General features: G+C 47.6%; 1 protein-coding gene across 1 annotated transcript in view; it reads left to right on the top strand.

The window, feature by feature from the left end:
• Eml6 (EMAP like 6) overlaps positions 1 to 12,978 on the top strand; it is a 252,535-nt gene that overhangs the window by 218,232 nt on the left and 21,325 nt on the right. Inside the window, exon 29 of the mRNA XM_087909226.1 lies at positions 12,182 to 12,260. Coding sequence (XP_087765352.1) covers positions 12,182 to 12,260 — 79 coding nt within the window. The remainder of the gene's footprint in view (positions 1 to 12,181; positions 12,261 to 12,978) is intronic.

Here is a 12,978-nt window from a genome sequence, read left to right as displayed (position 1 = left end):
TGGTTAAATTCAGATATTTGACTTTAAAATAGCTGTGTGACTACATCAGGCCTTCTTCTGCAGCTCCTAACATATTGTGACTTTTTCTTCTTCACAAACCATGTGACCTTCAGTTCCAATATTTTGGGAAGTGAGAACATTGAGGGAAAAATAATAATTGCTCTTGAGAGAACACGGGGCTACACCTCGCACACGTGAAATGTGCAATTACATTTCAGCTTTGCCCCAGCTCCCCATATAACTTCACTTGGGCTCCTTCAGCGAGCCCCCACCTTGGATGAAGCCACTGACCAGCAACCATGTGGGGTGCTGGCTAGGAGCAAGGCAATACCTGCCCAGTTGTTTCTCCTCCCAAAGTCTGCTCTGCTGGGTCCTCTCATTGGCAGAAGCCAGTCAGGAGCTGAAAGGCTGGGCAAACCTGCTGGAAATCGACGGCTTTGACATGAACTCTGGAGGCTCAAACTCAGGTTCTCATGCTTGCATAGCTAGACCTTTCACCCACTGAGCCATCTCCTCAGGCAGCCATTTCTTTTAGTGCCTACTGTTTAACACAGGTATTTCTTAATAACCTTTTGCAAGGAGGAGACTAAGAGCACATGCTGCTCTTGCAGAGGACCCAGATTTGATTTCCAGCACCCACATGACAGCTCACAACCACCCGGAACTCCCGTCCCAGGGATCCGATGCCCTCTTCAAGCCTCTGCAGGTACCAGGCACACAGGCAGCGTACTTAGATACGTGCAGGCAAAATGCCCATTTACACTAAAAGATAATAACAGCTTAAAGCTAGACTCTTGTGAAGAATGGTATTAAGAGAGAATTTTATCTGTATTCACTTGGAACCTGCATCCAGACAGAAACCTACCTTCAAGGTGAAGACACAGTATACCAAACTGGGCTATTTTTATGGCAGTGGGCACTGAGATATTCGCACACTTCAGTCGGGAGGTTTCTCTGTGCACCCGTGTTGAAAGGCTGCACTGTTCTCGAGGTCCTTGTGAGTAAGCACTGAAGTTTGCAGCCATTTGAGTGACAGGATCTGGGGTTTCCGTTTCACCTGTGACTAGAACAAGCTCACCCCAGCTTGCTTTGTGCTCTTATCCCAGAAGCTGGGCGAACTGTGACCACAAGTCAGAATCGCGCCTGACCTGAAGCACAGTTCTTTGCTCAGAAAGCTCTTGGGTTGCTGCCAGACTCTCTGGCTTTGTTTTCGCCGGGAAAAGGCATTTCTCCTTGTAAAAATAAACAACGTTTATTTAGCTCTTAAGTTTCATTATCTTAGTACCAGTTTAATGTACTTTACTAATTACTTGTGGATAACTGTAAAATGATGATGCTTATTTCTCAGTCACTAATGTATCAGACATATTTATCTTCCTTACATTTGCTCAGTTATTTGCATGGAGGGGGAGGGTACACTTGTGCCACCATGCAGGCCAGAGGACAGCCTGTAAGAGCCAGTTCTTTCCTTCTGTCGTGTGGGTCTTGGAAGCTGAACTCAGGTCTTCAGGGGTTGGCAGCTTCCTGCTGAGTTGTGAGATATTTGGTCTAGATATTCAGCTGTTTTACGTGTGTGTGTGTGTGTTGTGTGTGTATGGAGAGAGAGAGAGAGAGAGAGAGAGAGAGAGAGAGAGAGAGAGAGAGAATCAATCTCCTTTCTAAAAATATTTAAAAATGACTTTTCAACTATTTTTATATTAATTACTTTTCTCCTTGAGGCCCCCCCCAGAGGAGCAGGACTGGAGGAGTGGATATATATTTTTGAAGGAACTTATTGGATTGGCTTACACAGTATGGTCGGAATAGACCAACAACGGTTGTCTCGCATTGGAGAAACAGCCCGGCAGTAACTCAGTCTCTGAGGCTGGGCCTCAGCCAAAGGCCTGGAGCATTTCTGGAGTCACTGAACTTCAGTCCCCATTGGAGGCTCAAAGAAGCAGCTTCCTATCAGCCAAGGGATCAGCAGTGGCCAGGACAGAAAGGAGGAACTTTCCAGTTAGAGCAAAGGTCAATAGCGTAAAGAACAAAAAATGGTTCCTTCTTCAAGCTCTTTTTTATCTACCAATGAAAGCAATGAAGATGTGTCTTGAAGTGGAAGCCCCTTGCCTCTAGGCCGCATCTCAGTGGCACTGCCCTTTGTCCCCTTGACAGGGGGTGTTTGGGAGGACGCCGGGAACCAGAACACCCCGCCCCCCACAGTAGTGCGCAGTCCTTTGCAATCCCCATACTGAGTTGATCTCCACCGTCAGTAATCCCAGATGGGGACCTACAGACAAGTCAGGGTCCTGAATAGCCGTCCTGTTCTCGCCCACCCCACAGTGCCCCTCTCTGGACTCTGCCATTTCTCCCTTCCCCTTCCCTTACCCTTCTTACTTCTTCCTGCAGCAAGAGGAGCTAACAGCTTTCATCTAGTGCCTTGTTCTCGTGTGGTTTCGGTACCCCTAGACTTGGGGATGCTCACCAAGTGACCCCTCTTTCCCTTTCTGCTTCGCGGGGACTGAGGAAAAGCTGTTACTTCGCAAACCACCCTCTGTGGCAGAAGCAGACCACTCTCCATCGGTCTCATCTGCACAGGAGGAAATGCTTGCTAGCGGAGCAGCAGTGGCGGGCCAGTGACCTGTGAGCGGTGTTACAGCTGACGTGGACAAGACAGTAGACAGGGCCTCTGCTGTAGAGGGTCAGTGTCTGTGGACAGACAATGTTTACATGTCCCCGGGCCCTGCTGTTGAGGTCGTACTGGGTGGAATGCCTGTGTGGGGCTCATAGCTGCGTGGTAAGGTGGGCATATCGTTACTTTTTGAGGAATAAGTTTCCCAGTGAATTATTTCTTCTTGAGACTGTCTATATAAGACAACCTAAGTCTCTAGGAGCCAAACTCCCCACGGGCTGAGCCTTCTCACTCTCTGGAGTATTGTCATGGCAGCCTCAAACAGACTGCAGTTAGGGCTAAGGTTAGTTCTGGTCCGTCCTCAGAAGACCGTACCTTTCTTCTAAGCCCAGCTTGCATTCATCTAAAAATGGTTTCCACAACATTGAAGTGGCAGGGCAAGAACTACCCTTATCAGGGATTATGAAAAATGAATCATAAGTATTTTCTTATATTAATATTTTTAGATACATAATCATTCTTAAGTCTGTGGCCTATATTTCTGAGGAAACCAAAGAACCTTTGCCAACCGTAAACAAAGAGCAGATTTTTAGTTCAACAACTTTGTTTTGCATTTATTTATGTGTTGTGTGCATTTGTATGGATGTGGTCATGCTCGCCATGGAGCATGAGCTGGTTCTCTTCTTCCACAGTATGAGGACAGAGGTCTCAGCAGCAAGTGGCTTCACCCTCGGAGCCATCTCACCAGCCCTGACTGTGAGCTTTTATAACGGCAAGGTCTTTACCTGCTGACTGACAGGCACTACCTGCAGACAACCTCAGAATTCCACTGTGGCATTAATATTCCCCAAACCTTTTATTATGCCTATTGTACTTGGGTTTCTATTGCTGTGCAGAGACGCCATGACCACGGCAACTCTTGTAAAGAAAGACCTTTCACTGTGGTGGCTTGCGGTTTCAGAGGTTTCATTCAGTATCGTCTTGGTGGTCCATAGCGATGTGCAGGCAGACATGGTGCTAGAGAAGGAGCTGAGGGTTCTGCATCTTGATCCGCAGGCAGCAGGAAATGGACTGTCTATCACACTGAGTATAGCTTCAGCAAAGGAGACCTCAAAGCCCACCCCCACAGTTACATGCTTCCTCCAACAAGGTCACACCCACTCCAACAAAGCCACACCTCCTAATAGTGCCACTTACTTTAGGGGCTATTTTCTTTCAAACCACCACAATGCTTAGGGTTACATGGATATGATGTAAAATTTTATTTTTATTTTTGAGTATGCCTAAGCAAAAAACAAATCAATTCAAAGAATTGTCTACTGTGTATGCTATAAAGAAATGTTGTAGGGATTCTGTTTGTTAGATTTTTGGCAGTGGAGGGGATCATACATGTCTATGTATGAGGGTGGCACATGAGTGCAGTTTCTCTTGGGGACTAGAGGTACTGAACCCTCTGGAGCTATAGTGACAGGCGGTGTGAGCTGCCAGATGTAGGTGCTGGGAATCATACCCAGAGTACTCTGTAATGGCGGGACTCACAAGTAACCGCCGAGCTGTCTCTCCAGCCCTGGTTTTGTTGTCTCAGCCTCAAAATGGTTGCTCCAGTGATTCCTTATTACATTAGTCTGTAACACTGAGACATTTTAAATTATACTGGATACAGACTTTTCCGTGGGACTCTTAGCTTCCTGAAGGTTAGTGATCATTGAACCTCCATGTATGTAGCTGGCAGAATACCTTGCACGTAGTCGGTAACTGGTTCAGTGCCTTGCAGGTGCTAAGTAGCAAGCAAAGGCTTCGTGAACGAGTGAGTGAGTGATTTTGTCCTCCAAAGCCTCTGCAAATTCACTCTTTTCAGTGACTATTTTTACTGTCATTCTTCTAGCTCCCGTGACCTGTCTTGTCGTTGTGGGAGACAGGTGCCCCATGCACGATCTGAGGAAGCTCCAACTGGCTGTGGGGATGGCTTGATTAAATGATTTTTTAAATCTATATCATCTATGTATTAGGAATTGAAATGCTGGTTTGGTTTAAAATCTATGTCCCCAAAGGCAGGGAAACTGAAAATAAACATGCTTGTTACCGCAGCCATCAACCTGCTTTTCACACACAGATGCCCTGCCAGCCAGTTTGTGATAGAACAAAGAACATGCTAGAACATGCTCGTGGCTGGCAGTGTTAAAAATATAGGAAAGTTAGACACATTTCCCTGAGCTAAAACAAATTACCATATATAGGCAATCTCAGGGTTTTTTTTTTCCCCTAACCTTTTATGCTATGTTTGGAGAAGAAAATCTCCTGAGAGAACCTGCCCCCAATTTCGGAAAAAAAAAAAAAATGCTTTGCTTTTAATCAGTAGCTGTGTGGGAATTTCAAGCTTGCCGAAGGCGGGATGAGGCGGGACAAGGTTCTCCTTGGTGGTGCTGTGAGCTGTGAATGAACAGCCTCCTGCTCCACAGACCTCACAAAGGCCCTTTGTCCTGCTTGGGCAGTGGCTGCTCTCAAAGCTTGTGCTGCTTGTATTGTTGCTAAGAACTGACAATCTTTCTAAGCAAGTGCTTCAGAACACGCCATGTGAGACCCTTGAACACTGCTACATCCTCGCTTGAGGCCTAGTCCAATAAGCAGGGAGCTTGGAGAGCTGGCCTTGCCCCACTGGGAGGGAGGATCCTTTAATCCAACATCCCATGCTGCTGGCGAAGAGGGAGTATTCAAGAGCTTGCTAGTGTGGAGTCCAGTGTTTATATTTTACAGGAGAGCTAAGCCGACCCTCCTGGTGGGAGAGTGACTCTATTAATCAGAGCAGGCCCTGATTCCCAGAGACTTTCCCTGGGGCCTCAGTTTCTCCTTCCTCACTCCATCCCAGATCCTGTGAACAATCTGCCACTGTAGCCACCCTGAGCAAGTAGAATGTATCAAGATTCTTGTTCCTTATGAAGGTGGGTGGAATAAACTAAAATTAAAATATCTATTAAGCCCTGAAATGCTAGAATTAGTCCTCTCCAAGGCCCATGTGTAGGTAGATTATCACCAAAACACTGAATAGTTGCCTTTTAAGTGACTGTAAGCTATTTTCATAAATGGTTTTCTTTCTGCAAACCCCTGGACTTTTTATATTGTTCTGAAGCAAAGCCGTTATTTCTATATATAACTGATAATTTATGAAATTAAAACTGTCACACATTAGAGAGCAGGCAGTCTTTTCCAGGGTGGCAAGGCATAAAAACCCAGAGGTAAAGCACTGGTATGTTGTTTTAATGATTGGTGTGCCAAGGAAACTCTCCATGTGTTTATTTGAAAGAAACTTACTCTTGGGATTGAAAACGAAAGCATTAAAACTAAGCAAGGACTCCTCTTTCAAAGGGGGCAGCTTTCCAAAGCTGTGACCGGATTAGGTTTGAGTCTGTCCGTGGTCTCAGAATACCTCAGAGACTCAGTTTGAAGGGACTGAGTGACATCAGGGACAGTTTCTCTCTTTTGTGCTGTGTGGCGGCTGAGGAGATATTTGCCAGCATGAGTGGGCTGAGCAGTGTGGGAGCGTGATGCCCCGCGGATGGATTTGCAGCTCGCAGACCTGCTCTGCCCCACCCAGTCCTTCCAAGTTTGTGCCGAACTCCGAACTCCGTCATCTATGCAGACCCATTCTCTGGCCCCACCCCACCTCCCTGCCTCTGCTCCTGACAGCTACCTGTGTCTCAAGAGTTTGCCGGATGGCCACCCAGCTGCCGTGTCATGGCGACGTCGGCACCTACAACGTTCTCCCTTTGTAGCTCCACTGACTCCCTTCCCTAGATGCCTGGTCATCACCAATATAGCTGACCTTCCATACATGCCCAGTGCTTAGCCGCTCTTCTCTCTCTCTCTCTCCTTCTCCCTCTCCCTTCTCCCCTCTCCACTCCTAACCGTCCCATTCCTCTTCTGGCCTACTTTTCTACTCCAACACTCCTGCCCCAGGCCCATTGGCCACCCCTGCGTATTTTCTTATATGACCTCTCCTCTTTCCTGGCTACAAAATCTCCTGTCAGTGCATCGCCACGCCCAGTGACGTCACATGGCCAGCTGCACGCGGACCTCCGACACTGCTCGCGTGTTTGCACCTCTTCTCTGCTACTCTGCCTACTGCCCTGTGGTCTTCTTGGCAGGTGGCTTTGCTCTGCTCCGTCGCTGACAACACAGAGGCCCTGTGTATAGCTCTGTCTTGACTGCCCTTTCTGTCTCCTCTGTTCTGCTTCCCTTCCTCCATGCCTAAACCTCTCTTCTCAGAGGATGTGAGTCCCTTTCCTGTTCAGACTGGACCTTCACAGGGAGCTTGCTCTGAATTCCTATCCATCCACGCTTCTTATCTCCTCTCCCTTGGTCTCCGACGCCAGCCCCCGTAGTTGGAGCCACATTTTCAGCCAACAGGGATATCTCAGCCTTTTCCGCCCACTCTAACTTCCTCCTGAGGAAGGCAGATCCTTCGGTCTTACAGCTTTTCCTCCCTCTCCTCCGTTTTCCATTTTCATCCAGGTTTCACCTAGTTGTTCTTTTACCCTGTCCCTTCTCCTCTGTCTTCTACACGAGGACACCCTTCCCAGGTCCCCAGAGCTCCACTTTAGCTTCGTTCTGTTTAAAAGAAGGGTGGCAGAAATGTGTGGTCCACATTCAGCTGATTTTCATACCTGTGATTTCTCTAGAATCCACACTAAAAAGGTTCTGAGATGGTGACATTATTTTTAATATATATTATTTAACCCACATATGAAAAATATCTCAAACTATAGTCAATGTCAATAAGTTTACATTCTCTTTAAATTATTTTATATCTGAGCTTGATAGTGTGCATCTGTAATCTCTGCATTTGGGCTACAGAGGCAGAAAGATTTAAGACTCAAGACTAGCCTTGGCTCTTCAAACAGAAGGAAAAAAACCCAGTTTTACTAGGTCCTAAAGTCTTGCTGTGTGTTTTACCCTTACAGCACATCTTAATCTGGAGTAGCCACGGTTCAAGTGCACAGTAGCCACTGCACTTTAGACATAGTTCTCTCGCCCTACACCATCCCATCTCATCCCTCAGCCTCTGTTTGCCTTCACTCAGCTTTGGCTGCCTTGTCTCTACCCTCCACCTTCTCCCTGGTTAATCTCGTGGGTCTCGTCCCACGGACAGCCTGGGATTCCCAGGGCCACGGCTCTGACTCCTGTTGTCATTAGTATAGGCTTCTTATAGCAGTCCCGAGCTCGACTTGCCAATTCTGAAGTCAGGGTTTCCCTCACAACCGTCCCCTCTACTGGTGGTACCGTCACACAGGCTGACTCCGGCTCCAGAGCTCAGTGAAGCCTGCTGCGCAGTTCCCTCAGCTCCGATATTGTCCTTCCTGTCCCTGCTCCAGGCATGGTCTTCATCATTCATCCCTCGCCTCAGTACAGACGCCGTTCCGTAATCTGCAGAGCTGCTGAGTCAGTGCTCAGCTGGTACCTGGGCCTCTTCACTGTCTTTTTGGCCTGCAGCCCTTCTTCTGAACCCATGGCACTCTGGAGAGCAGGCACATTGTCTTGGGCTTCGGGCAAGAGCATTTTCAAGATGTCAGGCCTTTTCAGAACATCCTGTGGTTAACCACCTCAGCACTGAGCAACCCCGCAGACCAACAGCAGTTCTCAACCTGTGGGTCACAACCCCTTCAGGGATCAAATGATCATAGGAATTGCAGATAAAATAGCCTGCATATCAGATATTTACATTATGATTTATAACAATAGCAAAATTATAGTTAGGAAGTAGAAACAAAAATAATCTTAGAATTGAGGTCCCACTATATGAAGAACTATATTGAAGGGTCCCAGCATAAGAAGGTTGAGAACCACTGCCCTAGATAATTCTGGAAGTCATAGGAACAGACCTAATAGAATGTTTTAATAGCATATAGTTCCCACAGCTTTGGATACTTTCTCTAAACCTGAGTCACTCTTAAAACATTGAGCTCTATACATCTAAACTTTGAGATCTATCTATCAATCTATCCATCTATCTCCTTTCTTCCCTCCTCTACCCCTCCCCCTCTCTGAAATGTGCCTCCTTTCACATACATTTATAAATCCTGTCTTGTACCTAGGGTTAATTGAATCCCAGAATCCTATTCATGGAGTGATCTTGTAAGAGATCAGTTATAAAATGGACTTTAGGTCCAAGTGATGAAAATGGCTGGACTTCCCAAGATGTTTGCAAAATTCTTAGAGCATTTTATGGCCCGTTTTGGAATCCAAACCAATTTACAGCCTTTAAGAACACTTTCAACATTTAACATTGTCTAGCTTAAAAAAAAACCCATGCTGGGCAGTGTGGTACACACTTTTAGTCCCAGCAGGGCGGGTCAATCTCTGAGTTCTAGGCTAGCCTGGTCTACAGAATGAGTTCCATGCTAACCAGGCTACAGAAACAATTAAAAACAAAAAAGAAAACTGAAAACCCTTTCAAGGTTGTATTCTGTAGCAAGGGGAAGCTGAACTTCCTACCCCACAGCCCCCTTCCTTCCTAGAGCCTTCCTTTCCATTCAGTTCCTACAGTGGGGCTGCAGGAGTTTCCCTTCAGGTCACTGTGTGTTCTGCTCCTTCTCCATTCCTCCCTCCAGCACCAGTTTGTTGTTGTTTGGGAGGAGGTAGGGAAGCAATGAAATAGAAAAGAACATTCAGCCATGTTGGCCTCCCTTGGGGGCCTTCATGGGTAAGAATATGCGTCAGGATTAACTCTGCACACATGGACTGGGTCTATGCTTTTCCTTCAGCATCCAGGCTGCGGGCAATAGACTTGGCACTGCGCTGACCATCCTGCAGTCCTTCCCTGCCAACAGATTGTGCCACAACGTAAGATATATCTTCAGCAACCTGTTTTCCTCCCCATGTACCAGACCCAAGAATAAGGCTGCGTTGCCCAACAGGTCACATACAGCTTCTCCTCGGTCTCCTGCCAGCCCTTCTCTCAGGGTTATCCTGCTTTCTTGCGGGAATCCTTTCCTCAGCATCTTTCCTGGGATGGAAGTTCCCTCTCTGAGTCATTTCAAAGGCTTCCTCCTGCCTGCATTACCCCCTCATCCCTCTAAATCCTGGCCGTCCCTGGCCCCTCTGTAGTTTTCTTCAATCTGTTGGGTCCTTTCCCTTACCCCAGGAGCACCCATTGTCGTGGCTTCCCCAGCCTGAGCCAAAAGAAACAACCAACTATAAGAAGCGTATTGGACCAGAAAGTCAGTGAATGCTCTTGTGTCCTGTATTTGTTTCTACCTCGGCAGAGTTTCTCAGAGTGGCATTTCCAGTGGGATCTAAATCTGGAAGGATTTAGAAGTCCTGAAAAAAAAACTCTAACCCGCCAGCGTTCAGCTGTACTTTAAGTTTTTGGCAGTTCCTCCCACATCTGATATTTCAAACACTGTTTAGAGATGCTCAGAAAGAGGCTTTTAATGCTTGTATTGTGTTTTAACTTGCTTTCCTTTGGAGGCAGGGAATTGTCAAGTAAGTATCTGCAGCACTCTGGACGAGCTCGGGTGTTCTGTGGACGCCTAGAGTTCAGTGTCGTTAGAGTCCCGAGCGAGAGGGCTCGGTGCTGCAGCAGCTGTATCTGCCCCACACAGACCTCTTCCCACCGCTCCTCCCGTCTTCTGTTGTGAAATGACGCAGCTAGAGGCTGTGCTTGTGAACCAAGAGAGGCACACTCTGAGACTGCTTTACCCCTGAAGCTCCCGGGGGCTTGTTTTTGTTTGTTTTTGTTTTTAGCTGAAAACAAGGATGACAAAAAGCATCGGATTGCCTTTCTGTGTATATATACAATCTCGTGTATATATAAACAGTGTTTGCGCTTGTATGCATACTCTATCCTGTATAATATGCTGTATATTATACAACCTGTGTGTACCCTGGAGCCAAGCCCTGTCTTGAAGCGGAAGTTATAAGCCGTGTCCTAGCACACTCTTGCTCCCATTGCAGCCCCCACTTAAACATTCTTAGGTAAAGGAAGAGGCCCCCGGATCTTGTCTGAAAGCTGACTAGAACAGAGGGAAGAGCAGATGTCCTGGGAGTGTGCAGAAAGTGGCTGCTGTGGGAGCTGGCGTGCCCCACCCCGAGATCCTGCTCAGTTCCATGGAAATAATGTCAGCTGGGGGTGTCATTTGCGGAGATGCCCTCCCCCCATCTTAATACCATTTGGTCCAATTATCACTTATGATTGATTACATAACATGTTTTGATGGAAGAATTTCTGAGAAAATAAAGGTACCTTGTTTCCCCTGCACAAAATTCATTAGCTGTTCCAGCCAGCAAACTGACCTACTGAAAAACCTGAGAGTTATTAGGCTAAATTATGAGTCAAAATTAATTTGGAAACAAAGCAGTCCATTGTGCACAGCTCCCCAAGACATTCAAGAGGACGCTGCTGTTTTTCTGACAACGCGTCTCCTTCCAGCACACTTACAATAAGCAGAGTCCCCAGGCATGAAGCCAGGAGCATGCAGGCAGCATTGACAGGGCCTCCCTTTCTCTCCGCACTCTGTAGGCGCTTAGTGCCCTTTGCCCAGAGATACCAGGGTCTGACTTTCTGAGCGTGTAGCCTGGTGCACTCTTTCCCATCTGTTTTAGTTCTTGGTTGGCATGCTGGGGAAGCATGGTTTGTGCCACACAGGAATGTCTGTCCCCTCAGGAAATGCTTGTGCATGAGTGAGGTGCTTGCTGACTCTGCTCTAACCTGTACTGAGTTCTTACTTTGCTTTGTTTTCTGCTTTCAAGGGGATCAAGGTAATTCTTTCTCTTTATGTTTCCTTAGAACACTGGCTGGTAGTGTGGGACCCTGGGGCAGGATGACTCCCCCCTTCCCCAATCCTCTACTTTCCCTAAGACTGCAGAAGACTGACTGAAAGGAACCCAATGTCGCCAACAGGAGTCCTTCAGGGTTTCCTTCAAGTAAAATCTCTTAGCTAAATTTGGGAGTATCACTCCCTAAAACTAAGAAAGGAGAAGCAAACGTTGGTGTAGTGATGGCAACTTGACATGGACTCTAACCCTGAGTTTGGGGGCAGAGTGGGAGGCAGGAGTTCTTTCATCCTTCCTTCCTTCTTGCCCTTGTCTATGATCAGACCAGCTGGGTACTTTTCACGCAGCCTCAGGATCTGTCCAAACCTTGGCTTCTCAGTCTTGAGGCACAGCAGGCCAGGCTCTTGCCCACCTGATTCTGAGTAACACTGACAATTCCTGTTTGAGAAACGGCCAGTGACGTCAGGGAGCATGGCCTTTTCTTTCTCACACATTCGCTCACCGTCAGTTTCTAGCCAGGGCTTCTCCTCGGAACCCAGGATGTTGTTGGGTATCGGGGGAAGCGAGACCGATGCTATGCAGGTGCTGTAGTGTAGAGAAACCCAACTCTGCCCTGTGAGCCCAACCCACGCCTGCGGCAGGTCAGATTCCTAGTGGGGATGGGGGGAGAGCCACACAGAGCAGCCCCAGGTGGCATGTCCTTGGAGGGGGAGCGGAGTGAGGACCTCCCCGGCTCTGGCTCTAACGAGCTGCTGGACTCACAGCCCCTATTCAACCCTGTGCTTCCCCTTACTTCTGTTTCAGACCCCCCGTGAGCCGGGCAGCTCCCCAGCCTGAGAAACTCCAGAAGAACAATATCACCAAAAAGAAAAAGCTGGTTGAGGTGAGGAGGTCACATGATCGTGCTCTTATGTAATTACTGATGCTCTGACCCTGCCAGAGGGCCATCTTCATTCGCCCAAGCTGGAGACCCCCATCAAATGAACTCAAATGGGTCTGTTGGCTCCCTCGGGTCCCCATCTCCATCCTGTATGGCATTGTTTCCCCTGCCCCATTTCTGGGACCAACATTGTATCTACCAGGTCACAGTCCTTCTCCCTCAGCCCTATCACCCAGCCTTATCAGTCATCACTAACTCTGAAATGCATTGTGTTCCTTAAACGTGGCTCTATTGCCCTATGCACTCCACCACCTGAGGTTAAAGCCTTCTCTTTAGGGACAAGAAGGAAGTTGGTGACAAATAAGTCTTTACCGTCCCTCACCTCGCTTTCCTTCTTCCAGTGGCTTTCAGCCAGTTCTCACACTTGAGCTGTTGAGTTGGGGATGTGACTTTCATTTGCAAATGAGAGCTCTCCAGTTTAGGGCTGAGAAGAACCCATTCCCAAGACCGCCAGTCCAGTGAAGGGGGAAGACTTGGGATCAGCTCCAGTGAGTCTGTGTTTTCACAGACTCACCACCCCAGGGTCCTCTCCTCAAGCCTCAGATCTTTCATGACTTATGCTGGTTTTCCTACCCAAAATATTCCTGCATTGCCAGTGAGAATCATGTTTATAGTTCGAAAAACCTCAACCAGAGAGACCTTCCTAGCTCGTGAGCTACGA

The sequence above is a fragment of the Myodes glareolus genome, chromosome 8 (assembly GCF_982192425.1).
Source record: "Myodes glareolus chromosome 8, mMyoGla1.1, whole genome shotgun sequence".
Classification (NCBI taxonomy): Eukaryota; Metazoa; Chordata; class Mammalia; order Rodentia; family Cricetidae; genus Myodes; species Myodes glareolus.
The sequence above is the reverse complement of the archived record's forward strand: the minus strand, read 5'-3'. Positions and strand labels throughout refer to the sequence as shown.